The 23,432-nt window shown below is 32.1% G+C and overlaps 2 protein-coding genes and 1 pseudogene across 3 annotated transcripts; 2 read left to right on the forward strand and 1 right to left on the reverse strand.

Annotated features, from left to right (window-relative positions):
- Window positions 1–1,762: 1,762 nt before the first annotated feature.
- On the forward strand, window positions 1,763–2,630 carry LOC149905939 (uncharacterized; annotated as a pseudogene).
- Window positions 2,631–3,390: 760 nt separating this feature from the next.
- LOC149905940 (uncharacterized) lies at window positions 3,391–9,208 on the reverse strand. Its single transcript, XM_090105251.1, has 3 exons — window positions 8,597–9,208; window positions 7,159–7,351; window positions 3,391–4,073 (listed from the first exon to the last, which is right to left on the reverse strand). The coding sequence occupies exons 1-3, from the start codon at window positions 8,964–8,966 to the stop codon at window positions 3,896–3,898; spliced, it is 741 nt and encodes a 246-aa protein (XP_089961377.1). The 5' UTR covers window positions 8,967–9,208; the 3' UTR covers window positions 3,391–3,895.
- A 120-nt stretch (window positions 9,209–9,328) lies between these two features.
- Window positions 9,329–23,177, forward strand: Rif1 (Rap1 interacting factor 1). 2 transcript variants are annotated; one of them, XM_090105248.1, is made up of 13 exons: window positions 9,329–9,588; window positions 11,168–11,314; window positions 12,226–12,464; window positions 12,549–12,785; window positions 13,505–13,755; window positions 14,217–15,000; window positions 15,081–15,250; window positions 15,784–16,024; window positions 16,160–16,337; window positions 16,413–16,639; window positions 18,405–21,362; window positions 21,598–22,377; window positions 22,513–23,177. In XM_090105248.1, exons 2-13 carry the CDS (start codon window positions 11,212–11,214, stop codon window positions 22,765–22,767), a joined length of 6,423 nt encoding a protein of 2,140 aa, XP_089961374.1. In that variant the 5' UTR covers window positions 9,329–9,588; window positions 11,168–11,211; the 3' UTR covers window positions 22,768–23,177. The 2 variants fall into 2 exon arrangements, with proteins under 2 accessions (XP_089961374.1, XP_089961375.1); XM_090105249.1 differs by lacking the exons at window positions 9,329–9,588; window positions 11,168–11,314 and adding an exon at window positions 11,881–12,041.
- The last annotated feature ends 255 nt before the right edge of the window (window positions 23,178–23,432 follow it).

Here is a 23,432-nt window from a genome sequence, read left to right on the forward strand (position 1 = left end):
GATATTTTCTAATTGTTTATTATTTGTACAATAATCTTATACTAGATGTAAGCAATTTGTTTTCAGTGGATAATTGGTTGTTCAATAAATTGCACGTTCAGAGTAATATCTTAGCGGTTGTTTCCTTTACTTTCACTTCCGTTGTGCATGTTTATTGCTGCATTTATTTGTCTTTGTTCGGTAATTGTTAGACATGGCCATAGCGTTTAGCTACTATTATGTATTCTGTGACATGGCTGTCCTTACATAATAATGCGCGATCTTTTGTGTTCAACTCTCAACCGCACCCAATTTAAAGCAAGAATGTTGCATACCTATTCCTACCTTCATTTGTAATATTGAAATATTTAATGAAAGTTAATGTTGTTTACTATCTTTATCGAAACAAAGTTCATTCTTTCATTTTTCCCCTAAAAATATCCAAACAGTTAACGTGATGAATATTTCATTGAAACAACTAAATTTAAAAGCAAGATACATTTTCATTTTTATCTTCAGATATAAATTATTGTTAATGTTGTGGGCAATTGAAATATACTATCTGTGGTTTTTATCTCATGGTTGACTGTTTCTTAAATTAAAATGCAATCTATAATAGGAATTAGATAACTCTAGTATTTTATTAAAAACATTACCAACATCTATGATATCTCTATTTTTTAAGCTGATTAAAGTCATCGATTAGAGCATTATATTCTGCTTCTTTTCAGATTTTTCAATCAATTCACCGAGAATTTTACTTATAAAATCTACATATAAAAATAAATAAAATTGGAGCGTTTGCCTGTAATTTTGTAATAACAGTTTTTTACTAAATGCATGTATTATCTACAAGCACATATATAAATTTTATAGCTAATGTAACAAGGAGTAACTTAGGCTACTTTTATAAATCCGCGTGGACGAAGTCGCAGGCACAGGTTACTAATCATAAAACTAATTACATAGTAGTAACTAGTAAGGAAGTAGAAAAGCTTACTGGAGAGCTGTTAAATAATTTAAGAATTATTACGATATTGCAGTCAAGAGAGAGTTTGACTATAAAATTATAATGCAACTACCGTACAATCTGCAAGGAACATTTTCATAGCTGTATTCAAATATCCCACGATAAATAATTGTAGGAACGTTCATGCTTGAGAAATACTATTTTCTATTTGTAAATCGAATTCCAAAATGATATGCAGCGTTTTATTTAAAATGTTTATAGTCTGGGATACATCGCCCATTTTTGCGAGTGATTACTATCAAGCTAATTTTCCGTGAGTAGCTTTATTTTGATGAGACGCCCAATAATTTCCTGTACGGAACTCTCGATTGTGGTAGCTAACAGAGATAACAAGGATAAAATATGTCGATTCTATGGTTCTCAAATATTTATTACTAACTGATTTTTTTTTGTTCAATCTCAAGATAATTATCTAAATTATTCGAAAAAATATTTGTCCTACAAAATCTATGGTTTGATCAAAGAGTCCCCTCTTTCCAATGTGTATCGATAACGAGGTCATCATAAATGATTACTAACCAGCTGATTTTTTTTTTGTTCACTTAGTTAATATTTATATAATTCAACAGACATATTGTCCTACAAATTGCGTGGTACGTTATCCCGGTCCTACGCTAAAAAGTTGTAGTACAGATCCTTGATATAAAAATAATTACTATCAAGCTGAATCTTCGTGAATAGCTTCGTTTCGATGAGTCGCCCAACTATTTCCTATGCGAAAATTCTCAATTGTGGTAGCTAACAGAGGTAGCAATGATACAATATCTCGATTTGATTATTTTCAAAAATTTAAAAGAATTTAGAAAAATTAATAATCGTCAATTTAAATTCAACAAAGAATTGATAAAAAAATTGTACTTAAACATAAATGAAATTTATGCCAAGCTTGGAGATCAATTATCTTGTTCACTCGCCATATGCCATATTTTTACAGGAAATGATTACAATCCTTTTTTCTTTCGTAAAGGAAAAAAGAAACCTTTCAGTATTTTAAAGCAAAATGAAAATTTTCAAGAGGCTTTTATTCAACTTCTACGAATTAAAAATACAGAATTAACAACAACGAATGAGGTAGTTCAAATTATTGAAGAGTATGTATGCAGAATGTATTCATTAAAAACAAAAAATGATCTGAACAAAGGACGGTATGAGTTATTTGAAAAAAGGGTATAAATCAAAAAATGACGATGAAAAAATTTTAAAACAAAAAATCGTAGGATATGAATGATATGATCCTTCCAGTATGCCACCAACAAATCAAGAATTGTTGCAACAAATTAAACGAACTGTATTCATCTGCAATGTATGGTGTAATGCACACTTGCGGTGCCCCACGGAAAAATTGCCAGAAAATTTTGGATGTACAATAATTGATGGTAAATATCAATATTATTGGTTTGATGGTCCCCAAAGTCCATCATTTGAAGAATTATCCTCTGACTTACAAGGTACCCTAATAATACTATTATTATTTAATGATTGATTATTCATTATTATATAATTTACTTAATTTTTTCATGTTATTACAGAGTCAGATATCACGAGTGAGGAATGTGAAACAGATGAAAATAACAGCGATGTTAGTAGCGAAGATTTATCAGATGAATCTGATGAAGATTAACTTTTATATTCACAAATGTTTGTACCTGGTTTACTAAAAAATAAAGTTGTTTAAATTTTAAAAAGCTTTTTTCACTGTATCTTATTTTACAAATAGGAAAACGAAAAAAATACAATTATTGTCGGACTAGTGATACATACCTGTTTTCTTGTAGGACGTTGTTTCATTTGGACAGAGTTCACACACTAACCTATTATGTAATATTTTTGTCCTACAGTTAGTAATGAAAAAAATGGTCTCGTGGTATCAACAATTTCTAAGCGTAGGACCAGGATAACGTACCACGCAATTTGTACGACAATATGTCTGTTGAATTATATAAATATTAACTAAGTGAACAAAAAAAATTCAGCTGGTTAGTAATCATTTATGATGACCTCGTTATCGATACACATTGGAAAGAGGGGACTCTTTGATCAAACCATAGATTTTGTAGGACAAATATTTTTTCGAATAATTTAGATAATTATCTTGAGATTGAACAAAAAAAATCAGTTAGTAATAAATATTTGAGAACCATAGAATCGACATTTTTTATCCTTGTTACCTCTGTTAGCTACCACAATCGAGAGTTCCGTACAGGAAATTATTGGGCGTCTCATCAAAATAAAGCTACTCACGGAAAATTAGCTTGATAGTAATCACTCGCAAAAATGGGCGATGTATCCCAGACTATTACGATATTCCAGATTTAGATATTTATTTTTCAAAAGTGATACATATATGTATTGTATAGTAGTTAACTAATGAAACACAGACGCTTAATACAATAACAATTTATTTATATTATGGTAATGGTTTTCTTCATTATACCTTTTGAATTTATTAAGCATATAAAGTAGGTAAACATTTAAAAAAGATATAAAATAGATATTTATTTATACAGCGGGTTCATCTTTGGCAGTTGCCTTAATCTAATTAAATAAATTTGTATGTAAATGTAATATTAAAATTATTCATATAAAATATTACATATACATATTATAGTGTATTACTTACAAGATAATATTATACACTTACACAAAACCTTATAACAAAGGGTAAAAAGAATTAACATAGCGCAATTACCACGTAATTACATTAAAATATATTAAACACCTATATCTAGTGCATGTTTTAAACTGTTTAGGAATATATAGAACAAGACCAGTAGCGGTAACAATAAATATCCAATAACTCATAACTGGTCTTGAAAACATCTTCTTATCTAAATAAGTAAATAATAAAGTACTTATTTTATCGTTTGTTCCCAGATGTGATCTTCTTTAGTGATTTCGTATAAGTCTGTCAAGAGAATTCCAGCTGCATGAATAGTCGATTTGTAAGTGTCCATACCTCGATAGATGGAAATTGGTCGGTGCTGCTTTGGGCATTGGATGCGCCCAATCTTCATAATCTTGTGGAAGGCTCTCGTACATATAGTGTTCATATGCATCTGCCATTCTGTTTAAAAAATAAATATAAATGTTAAGATATTTGTTTTTTAAATTACTTACTGCTTATGATATAGGTAGGTAGTAAAATATTAATTACAGAACTCTTTTTTATTTCTGAAATAAAATACGATCTTAAATTATTTACGTATCTACTTACTTACATAATAAATTAATAATTTACATAATTAACATGTAATTATATTCTATCTTCATCTGCATAGAAATAAATCTTATAATAAAAAGTTATTCCTTGTTAACTTTAAGAATTATTACAAGAATGTAAACAATTTACATATCAGAAAATAGATCATCCAATTGTGTAATGTAGGTGAAATATACAACATAGCTCGCAAGTTTCAAGCTTTATTTCTTGTTTCACCTACATACCTCATTGTAATTATAGCAGATACTAATTGTAATTGTTATGATCTCTCGACCATGTCAATGCATGATAGTACGAATTAGATAACCATCGAGCAACTTCCTTGCGACTTTGCTGTAAATCGCGAGCATTATGATCGTGTTATGAATGTAAGTACATGGCCATGTGACTTTCTAAACCTCCTCGAAAATTCTTACGTATTCGACATCTATGTGTAAATAGGTTTAGTGACACGTAGGTTCCAAAAATATTATTTTTTTTAAATTAACGCTATACTCCAAACACACAAGTTTTTAATGATCTACGATTTCAATGAATTTGAATTTTACAAAATAATTTGGTACATAGGTAGGTTTCATTAGCGTTATTAGAATAATATATGACATGAAATAATAGTTCCACAGTAGCTATAGGTTTATTTATCAACCGGGGAACCTATAGTAATTAGTAGGAAGGTATAAGGTAGAGTTTCCCGACTCCCATTATTTTCACACACTACCAAGTACCAACACGCGAAAAAAGTTATTCTCTTGCTTATTTTTTAAATTAAGAAAGCAGCAGAAGGACTTACTATTTTTGTTCAAGTTCAAATCCGGCGTTATCGATGATATTGATTAAGGAAAAGATTAAAGACAATCAATAAGGTATGCGTGAGGTGTTATTGGTCATTCGAAATTCGGACCTAGCCTGAATATAATAATTTTATGAATATACAATTCAAAAACGAATATTTTTTAGAGTAGAGACATTACTTGTTCTATCATAAGTACCTACTTACGTCATTATTGATATGTATCATGTTCATCCAAGTAAATAATCTCACGACCTCAAAGTGAACCTTTATTACAAGAACTGATGCAATAGCCATTGCCTAGGTCAATGCTAGGAACAAGTTTCTCTGCATTAACAAGAAACTAGCTGAATTCTCACAGATGCAACTTTCATTTGTAGTAAACAAAAACTCACGTACGTTCACACGATGGATACAAGGCGTCATTAAATAGCAAATTCAACTGCATATAGTATAAGACCTATAACACAGCACGTTTTTGCCTTATAATGTTTTCCGCGGAACTTAAGTACCTAAGTACAGTTTTGTTGTGGGAATGGATTTGCTTATAATTTTGTTGAAATTAATTTGTAGAAATGCGTTTACAGATTAGTCTACATTTCATTCAAGGTATTAGTATAAATCATAGAACTACGAAAGGTAGTTAGGTAGGTACAATGTAAAAATGCTTGCGTGATTTGTTGCAACTGCATTATCTTTGCAAGCATTTTGTGACGCGTATCCAATTATGACTTATTTCATTAACAATAGAACTGTAAGGAAAATTCGCTTTCTGTTTGTAAAGTCGACGCCAATTACGAAGGCGTAAATTAATTATGATTTGCTCAGGTCTAGGTACTCATAAAAATGTTTCTGTTAATCTTCAAGACCATAATATGAGCTAAGCTATCTAGTTAATTAATGAACCAAAAACAAAATTAAAATGAAGTAGGTAGTTAGGTACCTACTTACTTACAATTTATTTGATGCGAAAAATGATTTATATAACGTCTATTTTCAAGGTCAATGTAAATATTTATAATGATATTACTTATATTCGAATATACCTACTTATTTTAGAAGAATAAATATGAATTTTCTACAATCCATTTGTGAAATGCTACAGCCGACAGCGAGCATGATTATCTACCTACTTGGATCGCCCGGTGGACGATCTTCTCATCCTAACGACTATCATTTGTATTTCAATGCACATATCGCATTGAAACCTACACTCGACAAAATATTTGTATTATATTGTGATAACAACAAAAATTGTGGTGGGAACATAGGTGAGACTCTACTCAGTATGGTAAGTGTTTTTGTTCATGACCCTCAAGAAAATTAATAACTTATAGGACCCAATTAAGTAATTATAAACTACAGGAATATATTCCATCAAAATTTTATAACTTTTTGATTTTTATATTTAAATATCTGCTACATACTTACGTAAATCAGTCGTGAATTGGATTTCAGGTGCATGGCTGCTAAACAGTGGTTCTTTATTAATTGTTTCTCAAGCGACGACAAAAAAATTAGAAAACTGAGTTACTTTTACTGGCTAATTATTTAGCTGTCCCGGCAAACTTTGTTCTGCCTCAGGGTACGTTCAGATGACAAGCGTTCAACGCGCGTTGAACGCTTATCATCTGAACGTACCCTTACACTTAGGTTATGAAAAATATGTTAGCCGATTTTCAGAACTACCCGATTCTCAGAATTTTATAGGAATATACTTAACAAAGAAGAAGATAATATTTACTGATGTAGTTATACATATTATATTTTAGGATATTGAAGTGATCATAAATGGGTTTTCATGTAGACTTTCCATTGATAGGTACGCATAATAATTATGCGTACCTATATGCGTAAAACTAAATATTATGTAGTGCAATTATTATAATTATTATAATAATTGCACTACATATTTAGTTTCATAATAGCATCATAATAAAATTTAAGACCACTTTCTAATGCCTTAAGATGATGAAATATATCGATTTCATTTTTAACGTGATCAATTATTATTGTAGGTACACATTATTTAAATATAGTAGTAACATGCAACCATGTGTAGCAGCATAGTGCATACTCTATAAGATCTTACGAATGGGTACTTTAAATATGTATGTCGTAAATATACGCCTTGCTTACCTGGATTGTCTTCTATTCTTGTTATAGCTATTTACTGGTACATAATCTGGATGATGCGTAATGGAAACTCGAGGTCTCTGGAGAGGCACGTATCCGGGCGGAGGTATTGGCATGGGACCATAAATACTCTCATATATCATGGGATGAGGGGCGTACATAGGTTCACCCATGTACATAGACCGCCTTCTCTCACCTGCAACGTTATTTCTTTTTACAGTTTAAACTTATAGGTACGCACCTGTGAAAGCACTGAACACGCGTATTGTTTATGTACCATAGTTGGTACATAAACAATGCTGAACGTCCTGTCACCACCCGTCCTGACTTAACATTTTGATTAAAAATAGCAGATTTTATTAAAAAATGATAAATTTGAAAAAATTTAGGTGGAATCTGCAACATAGACAGCTCTGCTATTATAGCTAATATTATAGCAACGTAGGTATGTTTTAAGTAGGTACTTATTAGCTAATCAAATAAAAAATATTTTTTTAAAGACAGCTATTCAAATTATTTAAGCAAACATTACTGAACGAATATTTTATTTGGGGTACCTACATACGATATTTACATTGTCTTAAAGGGCTGATAGACGTAGGAACTTTAAAACCGCGGTTTTAAAGTTCGCGTACTTACTCGGCTCGACGTCGGTGACACACGCAAGAGCTTGGTCAGTAGCTTCTCGCGTGTCACCGATATCGAATGTCTGTATGTCATCAACAGAGGGAATTTTATGTTATTCAGGAATTAAATATAGACATTTTTAATTTAATAACCAGCACTTATTTTTAAGTAAATAGCATTCTAACAAAATTAATGTTCAAAAATTGAAGGATATATTTTCGTTTTTGCTATTATATTTTGAGGATACTTTACAAAAAAAGAGCGTGTGCGCCGAGCCCACGCGTCAGGAGTGAAACTTCCTTGGCGGGATTCAAAGATACCTTCGCCAATATTCAATTATATTATATTCATTCATATTAATTATATTAAATTATTTTCATAAAACTAAAAGAAGAAGACGAAATTAATTGAACTTTTGCACTTAGTAACACCTATTATAGCTAGACAGGCTAGGCTCGCGGCTCGCGGCGGTGACAGACGTGCGAGCGAAGGCGGGCTACGAGTAAAATTTCAAACATGTTGGATCGTCAACGAACTTACTCGACGGTTTTTAAGTACGCGTACTTGGGGTGACACACGAGCGAAAAAGGTCATCGAGCCACAAGTTCGCGTACTTACTCGTACGTCTGTCACCCCTATTATAATAGATAAGAATAATTGTTTTTTGAACATTCTAGGACGCAGTTATTATTAATGTATGAGGTAATTACATTTTATTTAGGCTTGCTTTCAATATAGGTACTTATCTATATAAAAACATACATATAATTAAATTATGCATAGCTACAAAGAGATTTTTTTTTCATAAACTTACCCACGGGTCTATGAGCATAAATCGGTAAGTCATGATGGTCGGGAATCATAGATCTGGATGTCTTTCGATTATAGATTGAATGGTCGGGAGTTATTACTTCTTCTGGTATAATCCTTTTAGGTGGTGGTAACTTTTCCTCTGACGAATCATAATTTTTTGTTGGTACATAGTAAAAACTAGCACTAACTGGCTCCCCAGCTATGGAATTGAATTGATCCTGACTAGAATCTATCGATTCTTCGTTCATTCTTGAAAAAGCATCGTTATCCCAGGGATCAAGATACATTCTGTTATTGGGCGCGGAACGCTCGTCTTCTTCACTGTCGAAATCCACTGCGGTCCAATATGGACTACTGGTGTGTCCAGGCATATTAATTAATCACTTACACAATTATATACTTGCTAAATTACCCTTGAGAACACAACTGAATGTTCTATCACCATTCACGACCTAACCACACATGGTCTTGAGAGTTTGTTTGTCTTCGCTCTTTATTATTCTGAACACGATGCGCACGGACCTCGACAGCTACGATACGATTCAATTTGCCTCGGATTTGTTATGTTACAATCGCGTGCACACACTACGGCACTTACTTTTAAAATAAGCAAGCAACGTGTGCTTGGTTCTCACTCCTCAAGTGCATGCTCATTGCACACTAATGCTATACAATCGTTTGAATTTGTAATAGTATAACTACTCATTATGTTGCATTACAATTTTCATTTTCACTTTAGGCGGTGGGTGGATAATCAAGAAATGCTTCCATTATATTATGTTTTTGGCACTATTTGTGATCGTGTTAATTATTACCCTTGATAGGTATTAAAATTAGTTCAATTTAGGTTCTCCTATCAAAGAGTACCTAATGAAACAGGTATTTGTTAAATATCTACTGATAAGGTGGTATCATGGGTGGCTTAGCAACATGAGTCGCCAGAATAAGAAGAAGGACGGGGGTTCGAATCTCTCCAGTCTCCAATTATTATTTGTGAGCTCAAATTTATTCGTGTATTTATAAATTTCATTTAATGCTATATAAAAACCCACAGTACTCAAATAAGAACATATTTTTAATATTAAGGTAAATTATCAAATTACATTATCCCAAGACCCAAACCCAATTATATCTAGAAGAACTCAGAAGGCACAATCTGTTTTTTTATCATCACAAAAAAAAAAATTTGGAAAATCCAAAAGTGCACGCCTCATAATTTTTTTTTAATAAATATTTATTAATTATTATTTTTGTTTATTTAATAACAATTAAACCACATCGAATCAGACCCTGAAATGAAAGGGTTCTATTCCTGAGCATACTCAAGCGTAAGAGAAAAAAAAAGACTCGATTAGGCGCTGACTCCACGAGCGAGAGAATCGCGGCGATATTATCGTCGTGCCACGTATTTCTATACACTCTCTATGGAACCGTCTCCACACGGCGATATTATCGCCGCGATGCGACGAGTGGCAATGAGCGCGCGAAACGTCATTACATCGTCGCTAGCCCGCCGCGACCAGCAGCGGGCTAGCGACGAGCGCGCGGCGGGCCTGCTGTCAAACGCAGCGTCATTTCAGCGTTGCCTCTGGTCTTCTCGTAGTTCTCTTCAAGGAAACGTGACGATACCGTTACGAGTCGCCGCGGAAACGCTGCGATTCCGTTACGACTCGTGACGATACGCGGCGGATTTATCGCTCGTTCGTGGAGATTATCCGACGATATAAGGGCGGACTCGTCGCGATTCTCTCGCTCGTGGAGTCAGCGCCTTAGTAAAGTATTTCGGTCGCTATCGTGTTAACAAGAAAAAGGATCCGCACATACAGACACACGGACGTCCAAGACAGAACTTTTTTTAAAACTGTTTTTTAACTAGTTTAAATAACAAAAATGACATCAAAAATATCATGAACGTTAAAAATAGTGTTTTTTCTTAATATGTGTGTGTATGTATTATCTTACAAGTGCAATGTATGATACATAAAGACATTTTAAGTTTGAAAAATCAGATGTTTTGCGCGAAGTGACAGTAGTACCCACCTCAACACTTCGCTTATGAGGCGTGCAAAAAACAATCGGGTAGGGTAGGTAGGTACCTACTAGGCTACTAGCAAAGTAGTAAGCACACATAGAATTTTCAAACAAATACTTACATTACACATCCTTTATACTAGACTAGATATGACTAAGTAATAAACAGTCTTTTGTGGGACACCTGCTTATGTATAAAAGCGTAAGGTCACATCATGAATTCTTAAAGCCGCTGAACATAATAAAAGATGAAATTTGGTAGGTAGTTTGTTTGGTACCTAGTGGTAGACGCGCGCATCAGATCAGCAATTTTTTCAATAGAGCTGTATCAAAAATGTGTCTAGTCTGTTACTGTAACAGTTTGTATGAATGTCATTCATTTTTTTGTGTTACAATCACAGATTTGGTTACAATCTTGAAATTTAACACCGAGGTAAAAATAGTCAGTCCCAAGGACGGATTTCAATTATTTATTTTACAATTTTATATACTTTTGGGGTTCCGAACCTCAAAAAGAAAGTAAGTCTGTCCTTTTTTTCAGGAACGCGTAGACTTGGCGTGGTTTCAAGCTGAAATTATTGTTGAATGAATGAATGTCCCTTGAAGTCTATGGGCGTTAAAGGGTTTCCGCAAGTACATACCTATAAGGAAATTATGAATATTAAAGGTTTTATACCTCAGTTTTCAGGTAAAAATTATGGTATTACTTTTTTTACATAATAAACACACAGTCTCATACACCTACATAGCTGTTTTTACTAAATATATAAATTAATGCATGCACATGAGAAAATTAAAACTTAGGGGCTGTCAAGAGACACCCGGATGCAATGGAACGAAGTTTTAAGTTAGAGAGAGACCGACAGAGAAGCACGTGCACGCCGCGCCGCACGGCTTAAAACCTTCATAAAACTATAGAAAAAAGTGTCGTTACAACTTTTCATCTTAATTTTTTCAGTTTAGCCCCCTTTCGCAACACGCACTATGGAACTTCCTTCCAAAAACACTATATGTGTAGACATTTTGTTATTTTAGTCTATGATGCTTTTAGAACCTATTATTAAAATGTGTTCGGTTTTTGTTTAATGTTTAATAATTAGATTAATTTTAAATTCTGGAAACGTTCTAAAATATTATGTGCCTAAAGCAAGGCCTTAAAGTGAGGCCTATGCCTATATAGTCTATTGTCTAATAATGACACATGTCAAATACATATGACAATTGACAAATTCGCGCCAGAAATATCTACAAAATCAACAAAATGTCACTTTTTGTTATTCTGATTTCTCAATGTTACACGTTATTTTAAAAGAATTTCGTCTTATTTAGTGACTCGAAAAGACAACGATAATCTTAAACGTTCTTTCAAATACAAACCGAATACATATTAAAGTGTTTGTGTTAGATTTAAATTGGTAAGATTGCTTTTCATACGGTTGGTATATATGCGATAGACGCCAATGTCGTGGTAGTTTCTTTTTTCAATCATGTATTTATACAATTTCTCTAAGTTATGTTGTATTCAATAATTGTCTTCTTTGAAATAAAAGTATATATTGAAAATTTGTATACTTACATAGTATTAATTATTGATTTCAGCCATGCCAGAAGAACAGTGTTCAGTCGATCTTGAGAGTATATTGGATAATTTAGATGATTTCACATTCAATACTACACATTACAATGAAATTCAAAAAGTTTTACAAACAGATAAGCCAATAAAATGTTCAGACGCCGAAAAATTGGTTTCAATATGTCTTCAAGATATAAATGAAGATAATAAAAAATATGGTATTAACAGTTTAAATATATTATCATTTCTTCTAAATAAAATTAAGGTAATGTTCCACTTATTCAATAAAATAGCTTATTCACAGTATTATGTAGCAGTTGAATGTAAACAATGATATTTCTTATTACAGAAAGAAAAATTATCAACTACTGTAAATTTTGTTCCATCAGCACAAGGAATTCTGAGCACCCTCAAAACAGTTTCATTTCTACAAAACATAGAGTCATTCAGATTACTATGCTTTGAAATTTTAATGATATATCCAGATGAAACATTGATATCATTAGCTGTCCAATATCCTAATGAAATTTATGAAATAGTTGAAATATACTGTAATTGTCGAGCACCAACTGAAGTTATTTTACAGGTAAGTTTATCTTTTACATATTATGTATAATATGAAGTTTTTTTATGATAATTCTGGACACCATTAAATTTATTACGTATATTAACTTGCATTGTTGCTTACATGCTTCAGTGTTGCAAACTGTAAGGTATATGAATCCTAGTAAAAAATTCTGTTATTTTGATGAGGCTTCGTTCGGGGCACATCCCGTCAAATAAGTTTAAATTTCTGTTAAAGCTAAGTACATCTCCTAATTGCCAAGAATGTGATGTCATTGATGATGTTACACATATTTTGACGGAATGTGTTCGGAATGAGGCCTTACGATCTCAATTAATGTACAATATTAATATAGATAGTGATTTAAATCTGGGATGGTGTAACAGCATCTTGGCTTTTCCTCTTTCTCGAGAAGCAAAGATGCTGATAAAACTATATTTGGGTGGTAGTAGTTAATTTTTATTATGTATGCTAATATCGTGTTATTTGCTTTTACGGGGGTGACATTGTCAACTGTTGACAAAACCCCTTTTAAATAAAGTAAGAATAAGAAAAAAAAAATGAATCCTAGTATGAATGAAGTACTAATATTATGAATGCAAAAGTTTGTGAGGATGGATGTGTATGTTTGTTACTCTTTCACGCGAATACTACTGAACTGATTTCAGGCGGAAACCTAGTTATGTTTAATTTAAATACTTATTTCGCATGTTTGAAAAAACTAATTTGTTTGTTTACAGCCAACATTTTTTATTTTACGACTATTGCAAATTATGCCACACAGTGTAAAAGTGGAGTTTGTCAAAAATGGAATTACCACTTGGTTTTCAAGCCTTATTCCAACAATTTTTAATTCATCAACAATATACATTAATATTGTGCAAAATTCATTGCTATGTTTGGAGCTATTGACAGAGGATCTTCTCCATTTTGATTATGTTGATAATTCAAAATGGCTTCTCATACTGGAATGTATATATGATCCAAATAAGTAAGTTGTGATTTTGTAATTAGTGTCACTTAAAACAAATATCAAAGAAGACACGCATTTAAATCCCATTCCAATCCCACCATTTCTTTTTCTATTTAAAAAAATATTATAAAGAAATAGTAAATTTGATAATCAAACGGTTTTTAGAAACTAAAATGTAAACAATGATTGTATAAATTGTATTTGCTAAGATTGTAGAGCTACCTAGATTATATGCTGCAGTTTTATGTGAATATTTATATTGCTAGAAAGTTTCACGTCACTTGGCTAAATACTTTAAATACTATGTGAAGTCAGAAACTTAACTATATTTATCTATCTATATAATATTTATCTCTGTTCCAAATTTCATTCAGTACCCAATGTTAGAATGCTAATCTACATTCTTTTACAAATTTCCACATTAATTAGAAAATTATATTTCAAACCTACATAAAGAATAACACATGTTTGAATTGCAGATATCCGTTGGTAATGAAACGCCTGCTTGAAGATGGATCTGATCACTGGCATAGACTATGGATGGTATGTGTAAAGCTGCTGAAAAGTCAAATCACAAAAAACATAAATTCAGTTGCTTGTCCCATCAACTCCATGTTGCCAGTGGTTGAAATGGCATTTAAAATGGATGTTAAAAACAGATGTCGCGCTTTTAAGTGCTGGAATGTCTTAATTGACAATTTTTCCACAGAGACTAATGAAGTATATATGAATAAAAGAGTGAAATTGCTCTTAATACCACTCATGTCTAATAACGCTAAAGTCGAAGAAACTGCACTCGCGAAGTTTGACACATGGTGGCATTTCATAGTCAAGTTTCACACGAAAATGACAAAGTTTTCTGATACAGTTTTACTGCCGTTTATACAATTTTGTTTTGGAAAACCAGTTGTATCAAATAAACCTGCAATCATTCCTGGATTATTCACTGAAGAAACAAAGAAGTTGAGTCTTCAATGTTTTGCGAATATATTTGCACATTACAACTGCACAGGTTGTGTGGATACGCCAAAATTGGAAAGTAAATTAGTAACAACCACACACTTGGTAACAAATTGGAAGCATTGGATAAATGCTCTCAGTGTGGTGATTAAAATTGGATCTGATAGTGGTGATAAGATATTAATAAAGCAAGTAAAGTGTGCTTGGAAGTCATTTGTTGCTACAGTTGGTGAACTGCCAGAGAATAATATCAGGAGAGATCTTTTTATGGAGCTTCTAGCCATGATACAGAAATCGTTACAGGTAGAACAATTTCTTTGGAAGTGATTGAATATGAATTTATTTTTAATTTGCATTTTTAAGCATGTATATATTTATTTTAGGATTGCCAAGCAGAGACCTCTGAAATTGTAATAAATGTTTTATTACCAGCCTTATTTGAAGAAGATGAACATATCAAACCACTACTGAAAATAAAATCAGAGCATGAAGCTACAATTTTAAAAATCTTTTCAATATTAACTGACCAATCGAACAACAACTTTTATTCAAGGTATGAAATACTTATATTAGATAATAAATTTGGATATTTTCATTGAGGTATTACTATAGAGAGGTCACCACGATCAAAATCTGTGTAACAAGCGCGGCGGCGGCGCCGGCCGGCTAGTAAGTAGACACTTTGTAGATATTCTGCCTTTTATTACTTATAAATTAAAACCAATCAATCAATCTTATTAAAAAAAATTGAATAAAATTATCAATTAAAATCAATCAATGTAACAAAAAAAAATGGCTTGAGACGATTGATTCTAACTCGTGTTAGAAATAGTTTAGTAGAGATGCCCTCTCTAGTATGTAGTACATGGTAACTCAATGGATATTTTAATTATTACTATGTATAATCTTAGATGATATTGATATATATAACTTGAGGAAATACATAATTACTTTGGCTAATAATATGACAAAATATTTTTAATAAAATCAATGTTCTTTTTCGGCTGTTTCATAGCACTCCAGAACAAGCAAGGTTAGTAGGTTTACTGCAGTATATAATTTAAGTTGTCTTGCTTTAATTTTCAGGTGTAATGTTGAAGAAACATTTACAAGCATAAGGTCATGTACAGATTATTTGATTCAAGCATCACATAAGACATCTACATTTATATTGGAAAGCATTATCAAAGATTTGCCAACTACAGAAAGTAGTCTTATTTTGTGGACAGCTATCGTTGAGTCCACGCTGAAGTTTGAATTCACTAGTTGTCCTAGAGTTTTAATTAACATGGTTTTATGGCCTTTAAAGATGAATTTACATTCAAATGTAAGTTTTGGTTATTATTTTTATATAGTAAAGTATTTTCATTTTATCAATATAATATATTATATTCGATATTTTTAGTTGTAGTATAGCATACAAATATGTATAAATATTATAATTAACTTATTTATATTTTAGGTTAATAAATATATCTTAACATGGCAAGCAATATATGACTTTGTTAGTACCAATGTAACATCTCCACATGTAAATGATGTTATTATACTCTTTTATACTTCAAATAAAGGTACTTATACAATATTTAGCTTGACTGCTATTTTGACCATTGTAGGAGAAGTCCTAGTAAAAGATAAAGGTTTGTATCTATCACTTCATAATGTTTAAATATATCGTAAATTAATATATTTAACTAATACATTCAATCTTTCAGATATGAAATTCGAGAAAAAGACTGAGATTATACTCAAGCATTTACATAAGCAAGTTGATAATTATAAACATATCCAGCCAGTTTATATGCAGTTGCTCCAACATATTGCTGTGATATTAAATAGATTAACAGAGGCTACAAGTGTCGCTTGCGCTAAACATTTGTTATTAATTATCAACAAAATTCTAAAAGTGACACCAAATATAATAAATGAAGATATAAACGAGGTAAAGCACTATTTTATGATTTTTTGAATTTATGAATAAATTGGTTGACAATAAAATATAAGATACTAAATATCATAGGAAATAAAACAATTAGTAAAGCCCTGTGACCCTTGTGAGTGTACAAAACACTCCTATTTCAAAAGATGTAAACAAGCATTCAGTTAACTGATATTATACAGGGTGTAATCGTTAAGTGTGCACAGGCGATTTTTCCGTAAGTATTACAGATAACAAAAAACTTTAAACTGATATCGAAAGTACTTAACCTAATGAGTAAAATGGCCGTAATAAATTTTTAAAAATAAATCGAGAAATATAAAAAAAAATATCTTTAAACCCTCCCATACATTAAGTATGAAATATGAATATCCCATACATTTAATATGAAAGATTTTAGCTTTCTTTTTCTTTTTTGGTTTTCTGCTTTAATTAGGTACTTCGCAAATTTGAAGTGGCATTTTCCACGCTTTATCCGGACATTTTCACGCATTTTCCGGATATTTTCCGGGGATTTTCCGAGCATTTTCCGGGAATTTTCTAGGCATTTTAAACGCTTTTTCCGGACATTTCCACGCATTTTCCGGATATTTTCCAGACATTTCCCTGGCATTTTCCGGGATTTCCGGGATTTTCCAGGAATTTTCCGGGAATTTCCCAGGCATTTTCCGGGGATTTTCCAAGCATTTCCCGGGGATTTTCCGGATGTTTCCCAGACATTTTCCGGACATTTCCCTGGCATTTTCCGGGGATTTTCCACGCAATTTCCCAGACATTTTCCGGACATTTCTCAGGCATTTTCCGGGGATTTTCCACGCATTTTCCGGACATTTTCACGCATTTTCCGGATATTTTCCAGGCATTTTCCAGGGATTTTCCACGATTTTTCCGGAAATTTCCACGCATTTTCCGAGCATTTCCCAGGAATTTTCCGGGAATTTCCCAGGCTTTTCCCGGGGATTTTCCGAGCCTTTCCGGGGATTTTCCGAGCATTTCCCGGGAATTTTCCGGATGTTTTCCAGACATTTTCCGGACATTTCCCTGGCATTTTCCGGGGATTTTCCAGACATTTTCCGGGGATTTTCCGAGCATTTCCCGGGGATTTTGCAGACATTTACAGGCTGTGTCAGGGAAATGTCCGGAAAATTCCTGGAAAATTCCCGGAAAATATCCGGAAAATGCGTGAAAATGTCCGGAAAAAACGTGGAAAATGTCACTTCAAATTTACGAAGTAATTAAAGCAGAAAACCAAAAAAGAAAAAGAAAGCTAAAATCTATCATATTAAATGTAGGTAGGTACATGGGATATTCATATTTCATACTTAATGTATGGGAGGGTTTAAAGATAATGTTTTTGATATTTATCGATTTATTTTTAAAAATTTATTACCGCCATTTTACTCATTAGGTTAAGTACTTTCGATATCAGTTTAAAGTTTTTTGTTATCTGTAATACTTACGGAAAAATCGCCTGTGCACACTTAACGATTACACCCTGTATACTGTTTATACAATACAAATGGCTACCTATCATTCAAAATTAATATTTGGGAGTCATAAATCAAACTAAAAATATGAAAACACACAGGCAGACTATTACTTGGCCTTTTTAACTTGAATATATTCCTGCTTTCCTAGTAGAGTTATGGTAGCACTGACATAATTTATATACCATATTTTTCTTTTTGATGCGATTTTTTTTTAAATGAAATTTTAAATGAATTAAATGAATATTAACACTTTTTTTAAGTATTCCTGATATTTTCAGAAAAAGGACATGTTTGCCTGTATAGAAAAGGTATTAACAAGTATTGGTTTAATTTTAAAAAAGGATGCCTATTCCAAACTTAATATGCTTATTCTTGAAGGGATTAAGGAAAGTGCTCCTATATTAGTTAAACATATAGAGAATAATGTGGATATTATTTCTATTTTAAATATGTATGAAAATAAAGATGCTGATATTAAGCAACTTGTCGAAAAGTTAACTGTTAAAGAAAACAAATCAGAGGAAAATAAAATAGTCAATCATTCATTTACAACTCCTAATAATAAACAAACCACAAAGAAAACAACGAAAAAAGAAGTTAGTATTGTAAATACAGTTGTAGAAAATGGTGAAGAATTTGTTGTCGTCAAATCCAACTGGAAGTTCAATCCGAAAAAGTTAACTGATAATCAAAAGGAAAAGTTTCAACGAAAACGAGAAGACATTCCTGCATTATACCAAGATTTGTCGCAATCTCAAGATGAATTTAAACTAAGTGCTTGGAAAACTGAATCAAATGATGCCAATTCATCTAGCAAGTCTACCAGTGTTTCGGCTTGTGAAGATGTAACTACAGTCCTCAGGAATATTCCTAACCAAGAAATTATGCCTAAAATAATTGAAAATATTTCAAAAGTTGATGCTAATAATCCTATCACTGATGAAAAAAATAACATTGAGAATATAATTAATAACCCAAAAGATTCCACACCAAGTACTTTACAACCTACAACAACCAAAGATACAAAAACACCTCGAATGGCCTTAAAAGATCGAGTATTTCGAAACGTTAGAAATTTAATTGAAAAGTCGAACTTAAATGATGAAAATGGAGTTACAGCCAGCATAAGTGAGAATGGATCGAAGACGCCTATGGGAGCCAAAATAATAGCCAATGCTAATATTATTAATTCTGCACCTTCCCAACTTAACGGTTCAAGACCGGCACGTACTAAGAGACCACCTAAGAAATTTGATGATTCTGAAATCTTTTCTATAAAGAGAAGGCGTCCCTCCCTGGGTCAAGATGGTGAAGAATTGGATCAAGTAATTTCTAGTGATGAAACAAATAAAGTCAATAATGATAAACCTATAATTAACAAAGCACTGCCAGTGGATGAGGTGGAAAAAAAAGACATAACATCGAAATCGGATTGTGAAGACATTGCTAAAGTACAAACAATTAAGGAACCATCGGTTATTGGACCGACAATAGAAAAAGCTGATGATCCCAAAATGCTAATAAATAATAATTTATTAAGTTCTAATGACCATAATGTGAAAGAGACAATAGACTCGGAAGCAAGCATGCCAAAACTTAATGAGATTAGCACGCCTTTAAAACCAAAAGCTAATACGAAAAATGAAGTGAGTACACCCAAATCGTCAAATAGAAAACCTTCGTCGAAAAAATCCCGAATTGAAAAAGAGTTAGCAATAGATATGGTAGAGGGACATCCGTTTTTAAATGCAAAGCCTGAGAAACGGTTAACTAGAAAAGTATTGTCTAACTCTCCATCAACTAGAAAGAAAATTAAGAATAAAACTAAAACGAATGAATTGAAGATTTTATCAAAAGAGGACAGTCAAAGTAAGGAAGATAGAACAGATATCTCAATTGATGAAACCCAATCTCAAAATATAGACATAACAGCATCTCAAGATATAATTGAAAGTTCTCAAGATTCTTCGGTTACAACTATTTCAGTTAGATCAACAAAAAATAGTTCAAGAAAAGTTCCTATAGTGGCACTGGAAAAAATTAATAATGTTGATAAAATTGTTGCTAAAAAGCAAGACGGTATAGATAATTCTTCCGAATCGGATAAACTCGACAAATTAGAGAAGGAAAACGACTTGGCAAATAGCATTGACAAAGATGACACTGTTTTACCTCAAAATAAAACTGCTGAGGAACAAAGTAATATTATTGATTTAACAGAAAATATGGACACTGAACCCATTGAAATTAATGATGACGAAATTCATGAAATATCTGACAAGCAAATAGTTGAAATTAAGAATGATGACTTAAGCATGGAAGTTGATTCACAGGGTATAGCTACTGCTGATACCCAACCACTTGACCCTAATTTTACCTTAGATAATGATGAAACAGCAGTAAAAGAAAAACCTATAGCATGTAACGACAAAGCTGATGATACCAATGTATTGGTAACAAATGACATTAAGAATGATATTTCAATTAACACAGTAACTGATAATGATGCTACAAATGCTTCAATAACGACGTCAAATGAGACTACTAAGACAATAACTGATTTAACTGTTTGTAAATCAAGCCAAGAGGAGGCAGCTTCTTCGCCATTTAAAGATGACGAACAGAGGAAGAAAGATTTTCTTAATAATACTTTAGAAATATCTCCAATAAAAATATTAAGCCCTGTCAGAGACGAGAGAACGCCATCTCCAGAAACCAGCAATGACTATGTCGTTATAAAGCTTGCTTCACCTGTACAATGTAATGGGGAACCAATAGAAAAGTGTAATTCACCAGAAATATTTACTGAAGATAAAGTGTCTCCCGACAAGAGAGATATGTCACCTCCCAGAGAAGAAATAACAGCTACTAGTACAAGTCCCAGTTCTTTATCATTGAAGAAAAATAGACCTCAAGTACGTGCGGGCGGAAGGGGAGCTCAAATGTTAGGACTTTGTGTTCCAGATAGTTTACAAAAAATCAATGCTTCTGAGAAAATGACAGAGAGTGATGAAGTAAAAAAGTCTACTCCTATTAATACTTCGGCTAGAAGAAATTTAAGAATATTGTACAATACTACCGAAAATAACGAAGTCACAGATGACAATGAAGATAGTGATCTTTTTCTTAAATTTAAGCGAGATCTTCCCACTACCGACTGCAGCCCTTCTGGGCCTATATTAAAACGTAAATTAGCCGACATTGCCGATGAAGCTACTCCATCTCCTGCTAGTAAGGTAAATATTTATAAGTTGTGATAATAATAATTGATAATTATCAAAATATTTCCAATTAATGAAACACTTTTTGATTATACTTAATGTTTATTGAAGTATGAATGGAAAAAAGGAATTGTGAGGTATGAATATCTCACAATTCCTTTTTTCTTTGATTTTTATAAATAACACGTGAATAACATTGGATGTTAAAACTTAAAATCACATATTTTTATTATTCCTTAATTATTTTCAGCGAAAACGCGTAAGTTTTCATGATCCGCCTGTATCAACTACGGTTTGTGTTAAAAAATATATTGAACCATGCGGGAGTAGGTCACCTAGTTCAGCGGGTAAACGACAGGAAAAACAATTACGGTTCCAAAATCAAACTCCTAAATCACAGAGGAGACTTGACAAAGCCTTAACTAAGACTATAGAAAGTTTCATTGGTGAGAATTGTAGTGAAGATACACAAATGAGCACGTTAGAATCAACACCAGTAATTGAAATTGTTAAAACAAGTGATCTTAATGATACCGACCCAATATGTCCTGAATTAGTGAACTGCACGGACTCTATTAAAAACATTGCGACTGAATTATCATCACCTGCAATGAGAGCATTGCTAGTCAAACAACTTGCAGGTAAAATCGAAACTATTGGTGACCTCGCTAAGATGACAGAACTTGAAGTGAACAGACTGTCTATAAAGTCACCTAAAATACAAACTGTAAAGGAAGTACTAAGTACATACTTGCCAAGAAAAGAGGCTAATAGTATACCAATTATTGAGATTACTGATGAAGAAGCTGTAGCTACCGATGCAAATACCGAAGACGACTTTAAAACTCCTAATTCAGAAAATATAGATTTAGCAGAAAAAATAAGTGATGATGTTGAAATACAAACAGACATTTTGGATGTGTCATCCAATAGTACACAAACTGATATAATGGAGCAATTCGACAGTTCTGTACAGACAGATATGGGAACCTTGATTTATGAACATGACATCCCAATGCACATAAATGAAGTGAGTATTTTGACTTTCTAAGCCTAATATGACGATTATTGACAAGGGTTTATTTTCTTTGAGAATTTTGTATATGTAATGTAAGTTTGATTTGTATGTATTTTTAATAATATATGATTTTGTTTCCTTTTCCAGAAACCTGATATTTTGGATAAACTGGATGATAAAGTGTTTGAAACACTCACTGACACTCTTGTAGAGAGATTACCACTAAGTAAATCCAGCCAGATCATCGATAAAATAGTTGAAAGACAATGTGAAACGGATACTAACTTATCTGAAGACAAAAGGTTTTCCTTTTTGCAACAATATTTATGTGATAAATTTGAAAGTAGAGATTTGATGCTGTTTTGTAGCGGTCTGTTAAAGAAAGTGTATGATAAATCTTGACATAGTTGTGTTCAGTATAATTTACAAAATGTAAAATTATTTTATGATGTTGATTAATCTCAAGAAGGCCAAGGGAATCCACTATTATTTTTAAGGGAAACTTTCATTCAAAATAATTTCTGTTTTGTATTACTGTGTTATGAATTACATTATGTAATCTGTCTGAAACTAAATTATTGAGTTAATTTTCTTTGAAATAAAACAAATTTATAAAACTAAGATTATTTAATACAAAACAAATCAAATATTTACAGTATTCAGTCATGAGCTGTGGTAATCACACTAAATATCATACATGCAAATGTATATAAATCAAAAATATTTTGTAACCAAACAAAATGCAAGGCAAAGTATTGCCCGTAAATAATTAAGCCCATTCTTTTTTTATTTTAAATATAAAGATACATACATACAATAAAATGAGTACCTTAGAAATAGAAATTTGAAGAAAGGTACATGGCATCCTAATGTATCACACTATTTACAGCAGTATAAGATACAGTTAAAGCTTTATAAAATATTAGACTTAATTATTTTAAATAAATCATATGTACACATTACTAGGTAACAACACACCCACCCAGTTTTAATTGTAAATATCACACTATTCATCATTAATTGCTTAGATCTTAACCATGTCAAAACTTTATGCATGTTCATAATTT

The sequence above is a fragment of the Colias eurytheme genome, chromosome 9, assembly GCF_061535395.1.
Source record: "Colias eurytheme isolate Ceu_HAF_F1 chromosome 9, ilColEury1 Martin Lab GWU primary, whole genome shotgun sequence".
Classification (NCBI taxonomy): Eukaryota; Metazoa; Arthropoda; class Insecta; order Lepidoptera; family Pieridae; genus Colias; species Colias eurytheme.

What these genes read in the sequence shown, in the direction of transcription:
- LOC149905940 (XM_090105251.1), bottom strand. Translation starts at nt 8,966, where the DNA reads ATGCCTGGACACACCAGTAGTCCATATTGGACCGCAGTGGATTTCGAC. An exon ending in TTATGCTCATAGACCCGTGG is followed by an intron (nt 7,352 to 8,596) that starts GTAAGTTTATGA and finishes ATAACGTTGCAG; the next exon opens with GTGAGAGAAGGCGGTCTATG. An exon ending in AAGAATAGAAGACAATCCAG is followed by an intron (nt 4,074 to 7,158) that starts GTAAGCAAGGCG and finishes TTTTTTAAACAG; the next exon opens with AATGGCAGATGCATATGAAC.
- Rif1 (XM_090105248.1), top strand. Translation starts at nt 11,212, where the DNA reads ATGAATGAATGTCCCTTGAAGTCTATGGGCGTTAAAGGGTTTCCGCAA. An exon ending in AGATGAATTTACATTCAAAT is followed by an intron (nt 16,025 to 16,159) that starts GTAAGTTTTGGT and finishes TTTATATTTTAG; the next exon opens with GTTAATAAATATATCTTAAC. An exon ending in TAAATGAAGATATAAACGAG is followed by an intron (nt 16,640 to 18,404) that starts GTAAAGCACTAT and finishes TGATATTTTCAG; the next exon opens with AAAAAGGACATGTTTGCCTG.